The sequence below is a fragment of the Talpa occidentalis genome, unplaced genomic scaffold (genome assembly GCF_014898055.3).
Source record: "Talpa occidentalis isolate TD23 unplaced genomic scaffold, MPIMG_talOcc4v2.1 talOcc4.5, whole genome shotgun sequence".
NCBI classification, from domain to species: domain Eukaryota; kingdom Metazoa; phylum Chordata; class Mammalia; order Eulipotyphla; family Talpidae; genus Talpa; species Talpa occidentalis.
This window is the reverse complement of record NW_023604861.1, coordinates 21,861,285-21,876,183: the sequence shown is the minus strand read 5'-3', so window position 1 is coordinate 21,876,183 and position 14,899 is coordinate 21,861,285. Positions and strand designations below refer to the sequence as shown.

General features: G+C 34.5%; 1 protein-coding gene across 11 annotated transcripts in view; it reads right to left on the bottom strand.

The window, feature by feature from the left end:
• Nucleotides 1–648: 648 nt before the first annotated feature.
• The window catches only part of MYCBP2 (MYC binding protein 2), a 205,525-nt gene continuing 191,274 nt past the window's right edge, over nt 649–14,899 (bottom strand). For all 11 annotated transcript variants that reach the window (XM_037528896.2, XM_054701446.1, XM_054701447.1 and 8 more), the window contains 10 exons: nt 13,230–13,331; nt 12,487–12,615; nt 11,983–12,115; nt 10,760–10,863; nt 9,731–9,919; nt 8,906–9,013; nt 7,720–7,929; nt 5,134–5,241; nt 4,070–4,235; nt 649–1,884 (listed from right to left, as the gene is read on the bottom strand). In XM_037528896.2, coding sequence (XP_037384793.1) covers nt 1,769–1,884; nt 4,070–4,235; nt 5,134–5,241; nt 7,720–7,929; nt 8,906–9,013; nt 9,731–9,919; nt 10,760–10,863; nt 11,983–12,115; nt 12,487–12,615; nt 13,230–13,331 — 1,365 coding nt within the window. In that variant the 3' untranslated portion in view covers nt 649–1,768. The remainder of the gene's footprint in view (nt 1,885–4,069; nt 4,236–5,133; nt 5,242–7,719; nt 7,930–8,905; nt 9,014–9,730; nt 9,920–10,759; nt 10,864–11,982; nt 12,116–12,486; nt 12,616–13,229; nt 13,332–14,899) is intronic.

Genomic DNA, 14,899 nt, shown 5'->3' with positions numbered 1-14,899 from the left:
CCAGGCTCTCATTGGAGGGGCAACTCCATCATTCACAAGCAGCTTTTGTACTACTAGGCACTGGAGACACTGTTTGGGGTAGGACAGTTGGCCATGTGTGGCCTCAGAAAGTCTTTCCTTTTTCCTTATATCTCTTGCCCTTGCAAATAAATGCTGCTATTGTCACAGTCCGAGTCTGAGTCACGCCTTGCAATTGTAAGCTCACAGGTTGGACCCACAAATTACCTACGTTCACCTAGGAATGCAGTTTCAGTAGGACAGGCAGCATTTTGGCTGTGCTAGTCTTTATTTTATTTATTTATTTTTTTTAATATCAGAGGCTTGTTTATTTTATTTATTTTTTAATAGAGGCATGTTTTATTTATTTATTTGTTTGTTTTGTTTATACATGCACTGGGTACAGTCAGAAGCGCAGGAGGGTGAGAGAATTCACCAGAGCCAGAGCGGGGAGCAGAACAGGCAGAAGGACCGAAGTACACTGCTGAGGGGAGCAGCGGGCGGCAGGAGAGGTCTGCGCGCCATGTGGGACCCTCCTCTGGTGGCCGGGGAGCAGCCGGGGATTGAACCAGCGCCGCAGAGGCCGCGGGCAGCTTCGCAACCCAGCGCTCTACTGCTGCACCACCGGGGAGGCCCGGCTGTGCTAGTCTTTAAATAAATACTTTCTCTCTCCTCCTGTGTTAATAAATCCTGTATTGTCTTACAAAATGTGTCTGCTTTTGAGTCATGTCCTACAGTTTTAAGTGCTTGGAAGAAGACCCACCAGTTGTGTCAAGCATCATCCTCTGAGTTTGTCATAATTCAGTTGGTCAATTTCCTTAATGTTTTCTTCTGGCTCTAGCATAGGTCAGTATGTAGATACATCTCGTATCTATGTGTATTTTCTACCATGTGTTTAAGACTCCAAAATTGAACTTTATTCCTACTTTTATTTTTCCTAACAGTTGTGAAAATCATTATTGTCTGCTAGTAAGTTTCTTTCCAAGGAAAAGTGGATGAATTTTTAGAACTTTCAAGTTATTTAAATTTTGTTTTTCAAGCAGTACTGACACAATTGTTGGACTTTATCACTGTATAAAAATGTACAGTGGTTTATTGACATGTACATTCCAATATGTTTACAGCTGTAAGATAATGAGGCACACTCAGTATTGCACTTCATTAAAATTTCAGGCTCAAACTTAACCTAGAAGTTTAAATGAAACTGCATTTGTAATTTAGTAATTCTTATACAGGACAAACATTGATATTTTTATGTACAGTGTGTGATACTTATTACATTTATATGCATCCTAACACAATTTTTTTTTAAATAACAGTCTAGGAAATAAACCAGAATAGTCCTCTTTTTATCCCCACCCGTGATGCAATTGTACAGGATTACAAAAAGGCAGTATACAATAAACAATGATTAATTTTCTTTTTTTGCTTGAAAGCCAGCATCATTCTTAGTCCATGGGCATGGTGATTCTTTAATATCAATTATCTATAAATGTCCAATGCATCACAGGCCAATGACGGTAATGGCCACATGCAAACACCTCAGAACTTTGATGTCTTGGTTCAAAAGAAGATAAACCAAAATCATGGGAAAACTTTCCATAGCAAGAATTATGTACATGGTATTTGGCATCCTTCTTGCACTGTAAATGGTTCATTTTCATGGGTTTAAAAATGGTCCCGGTTCTTATCCTGAGCAGTTTAACTTCACCACATCCCTTTGGAGGATGAAGAAAACGTTTCTCTCTGTAGACAAAGGAATCTGAGTGTTCTAAAAAGTGTGAGCATTCCTACACACTCCACAACCTAGAGCAAACTCTTCCCCAGTGGGTGGATGAACAACGTGGAGAGGACATTCAGTTCCTTCTAACTGCTTGCCTTTGGGACCTGTATAAATTTTGAAGGAGGCAAAAGAATATAATTAAAAAAAAAATACACCCATTGAAATCTCATGTAAACAGAAATCATAAGTTATGCAAATAAAGGCTATGGTTATGCAAATATAAAATTAAAAATTCCTCTAACCACGAAAGTAAAAATGCTCATTATAAGAAATTCAACAGGGCCCCTAACATAGATAGCTGCTCTTAGCTAGAGAGCCTTTTCTTTTAATAAACAGATCTTTTAAAAGATAGCCTTTTCTTTAATACATTGTTTTCTAGCAAAAAAAAAAAAAAAAAAAAAAATGTCACAAAAATCCCTAAATGTAATCAAACAGGAAATTATTCTGGATGGAAACTTTTGTGTTGACTGTATGATTAAAAAAACTTTAGGTGTAAAAAAAGCCATATTATACATTATAATCTTCTAAGAAGAATAAAAAGCAAACACTGGTAAGAAGAATAAAAAGCAAACACTGGTAAGATGGGAAGACTCTTAAGCGTTATTTTTAAAAGTATCTTAAGAGAAAATGAAAAATGAAAACTAATCAGCTTAAAAATACAAATGATAAAATAAAATATAGTAATCTGGAAGAAACTTTGGGGAAGGTAGAAATTTGTAGGTAACCAAACAAACTAGGCTTGAAAATGTACAGAAACTACTTTTCTACTTTTTAAAAAGATTTCTTATGTCAACGTGCTTATGTCATAAGCGCAGAGTATTACTGTGTATGGAATACAGGCTGTGCTTGCACTGGAACACAGAGTCCCTATTTACAGCGGAGGATGGAAATTAACTATGCATTAGCTTCTGACCACTAGTTTCCAACATTTTTCAGAAAAGAAAACTGAGGCAAAGATAAATTTTCTGATTCTTTGATCCTTTCTCTTAAAAATAGGCATGGCAAAAGCTAATTCCCCGGGTGCTGCTAAGATTAAGTATCCTGGCACCAAGAAGGTAGTCAGTATTTTAGAAAGGAATAGAGGGGTGAGTATCTACTTCAACTTCTTAATCTGGATTCTGGTCTTTATCCAAGTTAAAAATTCAGAGTTGATGTTTGGTAGTGACTGAGAATCAGTCTTTCTTTTCTTTGAGGTAAACTGTACCGTAACTTACCTGCTGATCTCACCGTATGGTATCCTCTAATTCTACTCCAGTTCTCTAAATGAACGGATGAGTTAGAGGAATATGTAAGGAAGTGAGGGCACACCTCAAGCTATGTGGATGATCACAATCCAGTCACTTAACCTCATTAGGTCTTGATTTTTCATTTGTAAGTGTGGAGGTAATGCTATCTACCTTGTAGGTTGCAAAACTTAGATGAGAAAAAAAACATGTGAAAATGCCCAGCCATCAATACCATTCCCCTACCATCTCCCTATATCTCCTTTCTTGCCTTATTTCTGTGAGTCACAATTGTTTAAAGGGCAAAGTCCCTTCTGTTGGCTGACCCAGATGATTATACGAATGTGTAGGAGAGAACCCTTCCTTTGCCTTACCCATTCTCCTCTCTGAGGCTCCCCACCCTCCTCCTGCTAATTACAGTTTTCATCTTATTCAGCCTCTATTTTAGAGTATGTTCTTACATTATTTTGATCTTGCTCTTTCCAATTCCACTACTTCTACTTAAAAAAAGTTTTTAGAGAGAACAGTGTACAATATTACTTGACATGAGCAAACAGTAAAAAGTAGCCATAGTTTAAAAAAATTCTATTTATATTATTTTTTGAACAGATATTATACTTAGATATCACATGGTTAAAAATAGAAATGTCAAAAAATTATCTATAATAAATTATCTTCTCCCCATCTCTACCCCATTTACCTTGCTTTTTCCAAGTTAATCAATGTTAATGTTATATATCTTTTCCTTTTTATGTAAATATAAACTAATGCATATAATAGTCTCATTTCCTCCTTTCTTACAAAAGGCAACATACCATATTATACTGTTTTGTAATTTGACTTTCTTCTCATTCCTCTTCACTATAGTTCCAAGCACCTCATTCACAACAATGATCTAACTTTCTGCTTCACTCAAAGTTAGAAGATTGTAAGAGCAGAGGGATTCTCTTTGATTCTAAGGCTGGTTTAAACCAGGTTTCTGTCACTTAACACAGAGTTTGCATGTGGTCTTTCAATAAAACTTAACAGATACCATGTAAATCATCACCTTATATTAAAAGCATACCTGCAGGACAGTGTGGTAGTTCTTCCTTAGGAATGCTAGTCATTCTTTGAAAATCATCGTGACAAGCATTACAAAAATGTGTTGTTCCAAAACAGAAAAAGACAGCCACCGAACAGCAATAGCGACATTTATATTCCAAAAAGTCCGTGCCATGTTTTGGGCACATCTATGGCAAAAGAAAACAGACACAACATGACAGTGAGTCTACTTCAACTATACTTCAGATGGTCACAGACAGCTCAGTGATTCACATTTTGAGAGTATACACAGCTATCAAAACTGATGGAGACTTGACTTCCAGGATCAAGCAATTCCTGGCCAAGAAACAGAAGCAGAACTGTCCCATTCCCCAATGAATCTCGATGACAACTTGGTAATAAGATCAGGTACAATTCCATGAGGAGAAAATGGAGAAGAACCAAGTGGAGTCTATAAGGAACTGCACGTGAGGAGGCACACAAATTTATATTTACCAAGATCAGTAGCATTTTACCATAGCATGCTGAAAGTATCATTATTAATTAGACATGTTTTCTCTGTATGCTTCTGTGGCTAGCAGGCTGGCTTAAGACATATGTGAGATTTTTGTTTGGGGGAAAAAAAAAACCCAAAATAAAATATTAGATGATTTATACATTAGAAATTAATGAATGTATGGCTTTGCTCAAAAGATCTGCACAAAGTCCTGAGTACTGATCCTAGCTCCATCATAACCAAACTTATTTAGTAAACAAGTCACTTAGTTTCCCTTTAACTGTTTCCTGGTCAGTCAAATTGAAAAATTAATATTTCCTTATCTCTCAGTCCCAAAGACATACTGTGAAGATTTAATTGGCAAGGGGAAAACCTAAGAGTGTGACTTCACATTTAAGAAAATGAAGTAAGAAATTAGAAAGTACAAATATTCAAAAGAAATAACACACATGAAGTAATTTGGAAAATTATGCCCTACTGTACAAACATCAGAAAACACTAAGGGAAAAACCTACTACACAATTCCTACTATATTGGTTACATTATTTTTATTTAAAAAAAAGTTGAATTCTATAGAATGTTCTTCCCACCTGAGCCCTGGACACATCAGAGCAGGCACCACAAATGAGCTCTCTGGGATCATAATCATCTCCTTGCCCAGCTTCTGCATCACAGCGAGCTTCACCACCAAAATATGCCTATGGAGAGAACACATTTAGATTACAACAGGAAAAGAGAAAAGGCTGCATTAAGCGATAAGTGTGAAGTGAAAGTGAGAACAAGAGCTGTGAGAAAATATTGTCTACCAGGAACCTCCTTGCAATGCCAAGAGGATGTCCATATTGTTGCCTGTAGGACAGATCAGGGTAAGAAATAAAGCTGTTTCAATTCTGGAATTTACTCATGTTTATAGTAGGAAGTTCTAATACCGCACTATCAAAGCAAAATAACAAAAGGATGTAAAAAAAATATATATATAAATAAAATATTCAAAATAAATACCAAGAATAGGTTATAGAGTAGTAAAGAGAAACTGCTTTTCCAAGTCAAAGTTCGAGTAAATGTTCTCATTTCAAAATTTTAAATAATGTATTCCCTTAACTGCTTTAAAAAATGCCTAAGATGCCCCAAATTTTAATACTATAGAAATAAAATTTTGCCTAACATAAATGTTAGTACAGAATTATAATCTCTGAGGGCTAATGGGGAAAAAACAATATTGATATATAACATTTTTTTGAAGGAAAGGCAAATTTGGTAATTCTATTCAGAATACTGCTCCAGTTACAAAGCTACATTATATGCAAGAACTGAACAGTATTCAAAATAGACACTTGAATAAATGAAATGTCATGATGAATAATTTATCTGTATTTGCTCTGGGCACAAAATAAAAGAGGTCAATTTTAATTGGGGCAATCTGTATGCATGACATGTTCCACAGCTAAAAGACTATGTCCTTAATTGAGGATAAACAAGATGAGTCAATATAAATAACAGGTCAAAAGACAGGCTCCATTGATACAGAGGTTAGGAACAGCCTTCTACTAGCTAAATATGGCATCAGAAGTATTTCTTTTGTCCTGGGATCTCTTCTTTATTCCAGATATTTCACTTTTCTATAACCCTGCTTGATTTCCTACACATTTGACTGTTATCCCTCTGGTAGCACAATATTCATTTATGATGTTTACTACATTAAACTCACAGAAATATTTTCTTTGAAATAATAAGTTTCTCAAATACACATTAGTGGTCTCTCCTTGCTGTATGAATCTTCATTCCTTTTCTAGCTCTCCTCTACTTAGCCTTCCATTTATTATCTTTATTTTCATCTTGTTCCAGTGGGAGACTATGTATTTGTTGACTCCCTTTACATGTTTATTCATTTCCTAAATAACCTATTATCTAGTAAGTGAAAGTATTAGAGATAAACAAACAAACAAAAAAACAAACAGTCTCTGTTATCAAGAAACTTCTCAAGTGGGGAGGAGACTAGCCAACCAAAAATCACAATGCAGAAAGAGTGCAATATTGGATTCATGTAAGATGCCCAAATCATGCGGTGGTGGTGTAGCACATTATAGGGGAGATGAATCCAGAGGCAAGAAGTTAGATTTGGCTTTGCATATGAGCATGTGTGCCTGGTGGGTGGCAGGTGCAGAGGAGGAGGTAGAGAAGATAACCTATGAAGAGAAATAGAATCTGCAATGGCATGGAGGTGGTAGTGGTGAACAAACATGGCCAAGTTTGGGGAACTGCGCATTGTTCAGTATTTTGTAGAATGCAGCACAAGTATTAGCATATTAGGAGATGAGACTGGAGACTGTTGTTGCAGGATTATAAGCAGAAGAGTAACACAATCAGGTCTGAGATCTAGAAATATTAATCTACTAGCAGCAGTGTAAGTATCAAGGATAGAATGGAGGGGTTAGGTGCTCCACACAAGGAGTACAGTAAGAAGGCTACTAAATTACCAATGAAATGATTAGGGCTGCTGAAGATGGACTAGGGAGAAAAAATGGACTTACACATTTGAAGATAGAACTGACAAGATTTTGTGAGTAAAGACTGGGGACTGAGAGTCAAAGTGGATGAATATAACATTAGATGTGTGAACTTTGAAGTATCTTTGAGAAATCCAAATGTCTAGTAGGAAGTTGGATATGTGTATGCACATTGCAAATATTTTGGAAGGTCAGATGGTAGACAAAAGCATGGATGAATAAGAGGTCATCAAAGGCAAGGAGGTCTTAGCAGGGTAGAATGGGGGGCTGAGAAAACAAATATGTAAGGGGTGGGTAATTGGAAAGGAGCCTTATGAAGGAGCTGAGGATGAATGACCAGAAAGGAAAGAGGATATCAAAACTGAGTGAAGGGTGCAGAATTTTAAAGAGCAAAGTATAAGAACTTTATTTAAGAACCAACTGGATTTGGCAAACAGGAGGTTATTAGTGATGGAAAACAGCTTACAGTCAGAAATATTACATATTTTGGAAATAGTTTGTATAGATTAAAAAATATGCATATTCATCCTGAAATGCAGTACCAAACTTTCTCATTTTAAACTTCAAATTTAAAACATAAGAATAATTACATACATTTAAACAATTAACTTCTTAATCACATAGGTAATCTCAAGTTCTCAAAAATTCTTAGTATACTTTATAGCATACCTTTCTGCATTTGTAACAGACATAATATGCATATCTATTCATGGCATAGCCAGCTGGATCATTATAGAATCTCACACCAGGAGTTGTGATAGCTTCACTTTTATGCAGACCTTCATACTCCAATCTCATTAAGGCTTTTCTTCTGACATCTTCATAAAGTTCTTTTATTGGATCAAGGAGGTCTTTTAAAACTATATGATTTATTTTGTTCTGAAATATAAAACATGAACATTTTTAACAGAATGTGTACCTAAGTGCCAAGTGCTATGCTAGGAGGTAACCAGACAGTAAGTATTTTCTAAATAAAATGCCATTTAAAAATAATCCTATAGGGCCTCCCCGGTGGCACAGTGGTTGAGCGCTGGGTTGCGAAGCTGCCCGCAGCCTCTGCAGCGCCGGTTCGTTCCCCGGCTGCTCCCCGGCCACCGGAGGAGGGTCCCACATGGCGTGCAGACTTCTCCTGATGCCTGCTGCTCCCCTCAGCAGTGTACTTTGGTCCTTCTGCCTGTTCTGCTCCCTGTTCTGACTCTGGTGAATTCTCTCACCCTCCTGCGCTTCTGACTGTACCCAGTGCTTGTATGTATAAATAAATAAATAAATAAATAAATCTTTAAAAAAAAAAAAAAAATCCTATAAAGTCTTCACAAGCTTTTATTTCCCCAAGAGCAGGGAAAATGGGAGCAAACAGGGCAGAATATGAAAATTCCATTGTATTAACTTTATCTGTGAGTCTTAAATATATCTCTTGCTGCTTTAGTTTGGCAATGAAAGATTGTTGCCGTATCTAAAGCACATTCTGTGTGTTTGCGTGTTGCTGACGGGACTGGTATGTGTGAGTGTGTGCGGAGGGGTGGGTTGGTACTGATTTCTTGGCATAGGGTAGAATGTCAGGGGGTAGAAATGAGTACCTGGAATGAAGAGAGCAGAAACTGATTGGGTTGGTGATGAAAAAGTATGGTGCCACATATGGTGCAGTAGACCTCTCCTGTCTTGCCCACTGCAGTGGTGTCTCGCCCCTCTTAGCAGTGTATTCCAGTAAATCTGCCTGTTCGGCTCCCTACTTTGTCTCTCGTGAATACTTTCACCCTGCACCTCTGGTCTACACCCCAGTTCTTCTACACATAAATAAATAAAATTAATAAAATAAAATAAATAGGCAGTAGATAACTTCTGAATCTTGCCATACCTTGCAAATGGGACAGGATATAAATCCAAATGTTATCCTTGGACCAAGCCATCTGTTTTCCAAAACTCGTCGACAGCACTGTAAGTGGAATACATGACTACAATCCAGCTTAAATAAAGAAAAGAGAAGGGTATAAGCAAATATTACAATGACAAACACTTAAGTAACTGGCAAATTTTTCAATTTAAGGTGTTACTAAAAAACAGGTAAGAGATAAATTTAGTACGATGAAATTTTAGTGCTTTCTAATGTTCACAGGACATTACTTAGTCTTCAATTTTCCCCATTTTTTTACTATTACATATTAAATGCCACCTTATAGAATAAGGTGGGTTAGAGAGAAATGAAAAATTATTCAATTTTATATCTCACAGAATGAAGAAACTACTGATTCAAAGATTTAATATTGATTTTTGAGATTTCATAATCTTGAGCTCACAAGAATTGAAAATATAAATTAGCAACTAATAAAAGTTGAGAAATTATGTATAGATAAGTTACTTAATGCTATAAAATAACATTCTAGATTTTGAAAATTAAGATGTGTGTTGCTACAGGGTAATGTTTTTTCCTTCCTTATGAACATTTTATAAATTCTATTGATTATGTTAATTGTATAGATTCACACAAATTACAAATTATAACTAAGCACACAAAATAGAAATAGAATATAAAAAGATAGCACTTGCTTTTCACTAAATTGTTACCTATTAATGGTACATTTCTTTCCCAATGATACAGAAAAGAGTCAACCATTTGATTATTAGACAAATATATTTCCCAGTTTAAAATCAAGACAGTTAATACTTTAAAAGCCGAGACAACCTGGATGGCTGGTGCTGCTGAGAGTGCTTCAGTGAAACAGATCATGCACATGTCATCAGCATCTTGCTTCAGTGTTGTGGCATTTTTATCACAACCGTGTAGACAGGGCAGACAATGCTCTTCGTTTTTAACACCTCCACATGGATGGCCACAAGGATGTGTCTTACTACAGGCTATCTTAGCATATTCCTATTAAAGATGAATTATATGAATTATAATGGCACATAAAATATCAAAGAATGCACATATCCTGGTAATTACTTCCATTACATTAATTTTCCTGGATACTTTCCCACAGAAAATAAATGTTAAGGATAAGAAACCAGAAAGTAAAGGTATTTACTCTTTGTTTGAATATAAGAGGATTATTAATAAAGCCTACTTTTTTTTTTAGTGTCATTAAAACATATATTCAACATAAAGGGACTGCTGATAAAAAGTCAATTACAATTCTAATATATTTGTTATGCGCAGCCATGAAGGAAAAAAATTCCTGCCATACAATCTCCCAATCACAATCCATCCCCATGCCAAAATGGGGTTTTAAAAAAATGCAGGTATCTTTATGTGAATTCCACCCAAATTTGTGTTAAGTGAGTTAAGAACTCCAAAAAATACAAATAGCATGAAATGTATATAAGTGTTTATAATGAGTGTACACATTCGTATAACTGTTTAAGTACTGAAAGGTTATTTTCAAGAAATATGTAAATAAAGTATTCAATAAAGTAGTAAAATATGAGGCAAAGGAAATACAGTCTATAGATTTTTTGCTGTTTTTAGTAGACATAAATATAAATATATATGATGATAGTAGTTAAGAAACACAGAGTCTGAAAGTTTCAGAGCCTTATCTGATCCATTCTCTAACTTTGATAAAGCACTGAACTCTTGACATGGGTAACTTACTAATTTAGAAAACTCCAGCATCCCTGGAGTGATGCGGAGTTCAAACTTATTTATATGAAGTAAAGGTGTCATGAGGGAATACATGTTATTACTTATGGGGATGACCAACTATCTACTCACTTGGCAATCTGCATCAGAACAAACGCTGCCCACAGCAGATAACTCTGTTCCACTCCTGGAACCACAGAAGCGGCACGCTTCTGAGCTACTTGTGGTGGGCTTGCCTAGGTTCGAGCAGAAAAAGAAAAAATTACCTTAATGATATAATTTCTATATATTTTAATATATTTAATAATTTCTATATATTTTAATATAATTAATTAAAACATAAACTAGGTTTGTATCAGTTGCCATCAGTGGGAAATCAGCCTGGTAGTCTTACAGCTGAACAATTGTGAGCTCCTTAATTACAAAGTAAATAATCATGCATAGGCACACACACAAGAAATTAAAAATCTCTTTGAAAATCAAATACATTTCTTAACAGGATTGTTTACACTTTTTCTATAGAAAGAGTCTTTTTTAGCAATATATTTTTAGTAAAGACAGCAGACTCAGCATATATCACAAGTTCTCCCACCACAAAAGCACAATACCAGACAACAGCAATAAAATAAAAATACACAGGACAAAGAGGAATCTTTAAGTGTTTTTCCATAAGATAAAATTATAATACTTCCCATTCAAGTAACTAGCAACAAAAAAGCAACTGGAAAAGGAACTTAAATGAAATAGTTAATATTGAATTCAGCAATATTTATAGAAAATAAGCTTTAAGAGGATGTTTTATATCATGAATGCAAGGATAGTTCTCATTAGAACATTTTTTAATGTAATACATGATACAGATAGGTTATTGAGGAAAAATAATGAGTTTTGAACAAAAAAGACCATGCTTTTATAACATGAAAAGTTACTCATATTTAGAGTTATATTCTTTAGACTTATACTTAACTCCAATATTAGAAATGTGTGTCAGTGCAGCACATGGCAGACTACAGAGGTGCTGAAAATTGATAATTTGTAAGTTTCAATGTAAGTTTAAGCTTGGAACATACTAGAAAATTTACTTTTAAGAGAAAAACAAAATGAAAAGTTGGATGCTTTGGAGACAAAATACCCAACGTCACACAGCTAATGAATAGTAAACCGGGTTTCCTGACTTTTAGCCTAAAGTCTATTAAATATAATAATAGTAATCAATGACATCATAATTATATATCAGAATACACTAAAAATTATCCACATTGAATCATTAAACTAATATTTACTTTAAACATAATCAGTAGACATGGTGAAATCTTTTGTTAAAGGCATGGTTCAATCTTAAATTCCTTTTTTACCTGTGTGTTCTCTAAATTCCACCATTGCCTTCATTGTTTTAGAATCTGCTAGTGCCATCAACCAAAACAATTTAGTTCTACCACAGCCTTCATGAAGATCAACTTTTATAGCTTCTTCTTCTTCTTTGAAGACCTATTGTTTCATTAAAGGGAAAAATATATCCATTTATCACTCTGAAAGAAGACATATCAAATTTAACTATTCAATAATTATAATAATAATGGTTTTATTTACTAAGCACTTCAAGAAGTTTTTGTCTTTAATATTCACAACAGTACTTTTTTTTTTTTTTTTTTTTTTAATGTGGAAACTAAACCTCGGAGAAGTGAAACAACTGCTTGATTTATAGTTGGTAAATGAAACAGGAACTCCATGGAGGTCTTTGATTTCAAAGTCCATTTTTTTTTTTCATTACACCAAGTCTCCTTCCCATATCTATTACAAAATCTATTTCCAATCTATGCTCAAGATACTGTTGTGTATGTGAAGAGAGAAATCTTCACCTGTCTCTGATGAGTTTTGGTTCGCCGATGAAGATGAAGGAATCTGTCACAGTCAGTACATAAATTTCCACATACGTTGCACAAAATGATTGCTGCTGTTTCTCCATCATCATGGTTATCACACATAGGCTAAAGTAAGACATTTCCATAGTTACATCAGGTTAACAAGAAAGTCTCATACGTTCATACACATCGAACATAATTTATTTACACAATAACATTGCTCTCCTGAAGTCCTTTAAAAATACCAATGTCCCAATTCAATGATTAATAAAATAAAAGTATATTTTGCTTATTGAGTTTAGAAATTGTCTTGCCATGATAGTCAAACATTCTGTGTGTTTATGAAGAAATGATTTAGTTTTGAACATACATAAGAAAATGCTGAAAGGCTTATCTAGCTTATCAAATCTATTTTAAGTACTGTGAATAAATAGATGTAATGTTGCTTATTTTATTATGTTATTTCCTTCTGATTATATTAAAGTATAAAACATAGATACAGTATCAGGCTAAAACCAAATTTTGGTATGATGCAACATAACTCAGAGGAGAAAGCTCTTTTATTGAATTAAAACCCATATATACTATAAGAAGGGACCCTTATTAGATGAACTCAGGCACCATGATACAAATTTTTTCTACTAATTGTGTATTTTACCTTGCTGAGTTTAAAAAATATATTACTAAGTTAACGCTTACTGTAAAGAAAAACAATGTAAGTCAAAAAAATCTTAGCTTACCATTTGTTTTTGCTGCCCATCTTTCCCCATCCATCTCCCTGAGGATAGGCGATCTACATGATCCTGGTCAAGAACACACAATGATGCTAGAGCAAGCCAGAGCTGTTGGAAGGAAAGGCTGTTTATACCACTGAATTTTTAGGGAAGACTTACTGGTACGTTACAAATAAAATAGGTAGGTTATAAATAAAATGCTGACTGTCTGACACATCAAAATAGCTTAATAAGTGCTAGCTGAATTTGAAACTACATAGACACCTGTGATACTCAAGTTTGTGTATCAGACATACATGCTCACTACTACATGCCATGTAGAGAGTAGGCACCTCAGTAGTATTTACTGAATTAATGAATAAATGTTGCTGTGATGAATTATTGTTTTTTTACCTGACATATAAATTATCCTTATTGGTCTATATGTAAACAATAGATCAATAAATGAATTACATATTTAATATAGCAATGCTTCCTACAAATTTTTCTATCTACTATCATCTGCCTGAGTTATAAGTTCCAAAGAAGGTGGCACACAATGGTTTTTTAATTTTGCACGGTCATATGAGCAGTTATGACATACTACATTCTTTCAGATAACAACATATCCTTGAAGTCTCTTATGAGCTCTAATTATGGCCAAACACAAACTTGGTATACTTTGTTGGAAATAAGTAAATGCCTAATAAATTTTAGAAAACTGCCTTCAAAAGTCACTTGAAAGTTTTTGAGGTTTAAAGGGTTTCAGTTTTATCAGTTTTACACAGGTTTAAAGGGTTTCAGTTTTCTTACATTACTAAGAAAAAAAGAAAATTACTTAATTGTCTCAACTCTAAAAAGTGCATTAAGTGTCACTGGACATAAAGACTAAGAATTTGGAAAAATAGGGAAGAAAAGTACGTAAGGAGAAAGGGGTGCAGAAAGAAAAGAAAGCATTCATGGTAGGAAAGTTACTGTAAGAAGGACTGCTTCAGAAGCCAGTCACTGAGCAGCATAGCATAAACTGGTTTTATTCTGCCCTACGGAAATGCAATTTATCTTCTTTCCCAGACTTCGATGATTAACATAAGCAATTCCTATCAATGCTAACTTCTTTCCAATGCTGCCACATTGCCTTTCTTTAAGGATATATCAACCTGTGGGCCATGAAATTTGGTAGGTTACAAATTACTAAATTTCTTTCATTTGAAGAATGCAATCCCATGTCCAAAGAGATTCTTATGTAATTTTTACTTTTTTTTAAAAGCAAACATACTTTTTGCTTTTTAAAGTAAAGCCTCTATATCCAAAAGGTAGGCTAGAGTTTCTCTACTTTAGGATAATGGGTCACAGCAAAAGGAGTAGGCAGGGGTTTTTGTCTTTGAAGGACCTTCAGTCTATCACAGCATAATTGAACTAATACTAAATTTACTGTGGTTAGCTATAATAAATACATCATCAGTAAGATAAATATATTGACATATAAAGTATAAATTGTTAAATGTCTTTTCTAACCAGTATATCATTAACTTCCTAAATAATTTAGAAATATGTGATAAAAAACACATAAAAGAGAACATTAATGGTCATCATATTTAGTAATTCAAAATTACACTCCTCTAGATAATGAACAGATCTCCAAAAGTTTCTGTAAGGCCTAGCACAGAGTCCTTCATGCTTTTCCAGTAAGTAAAATA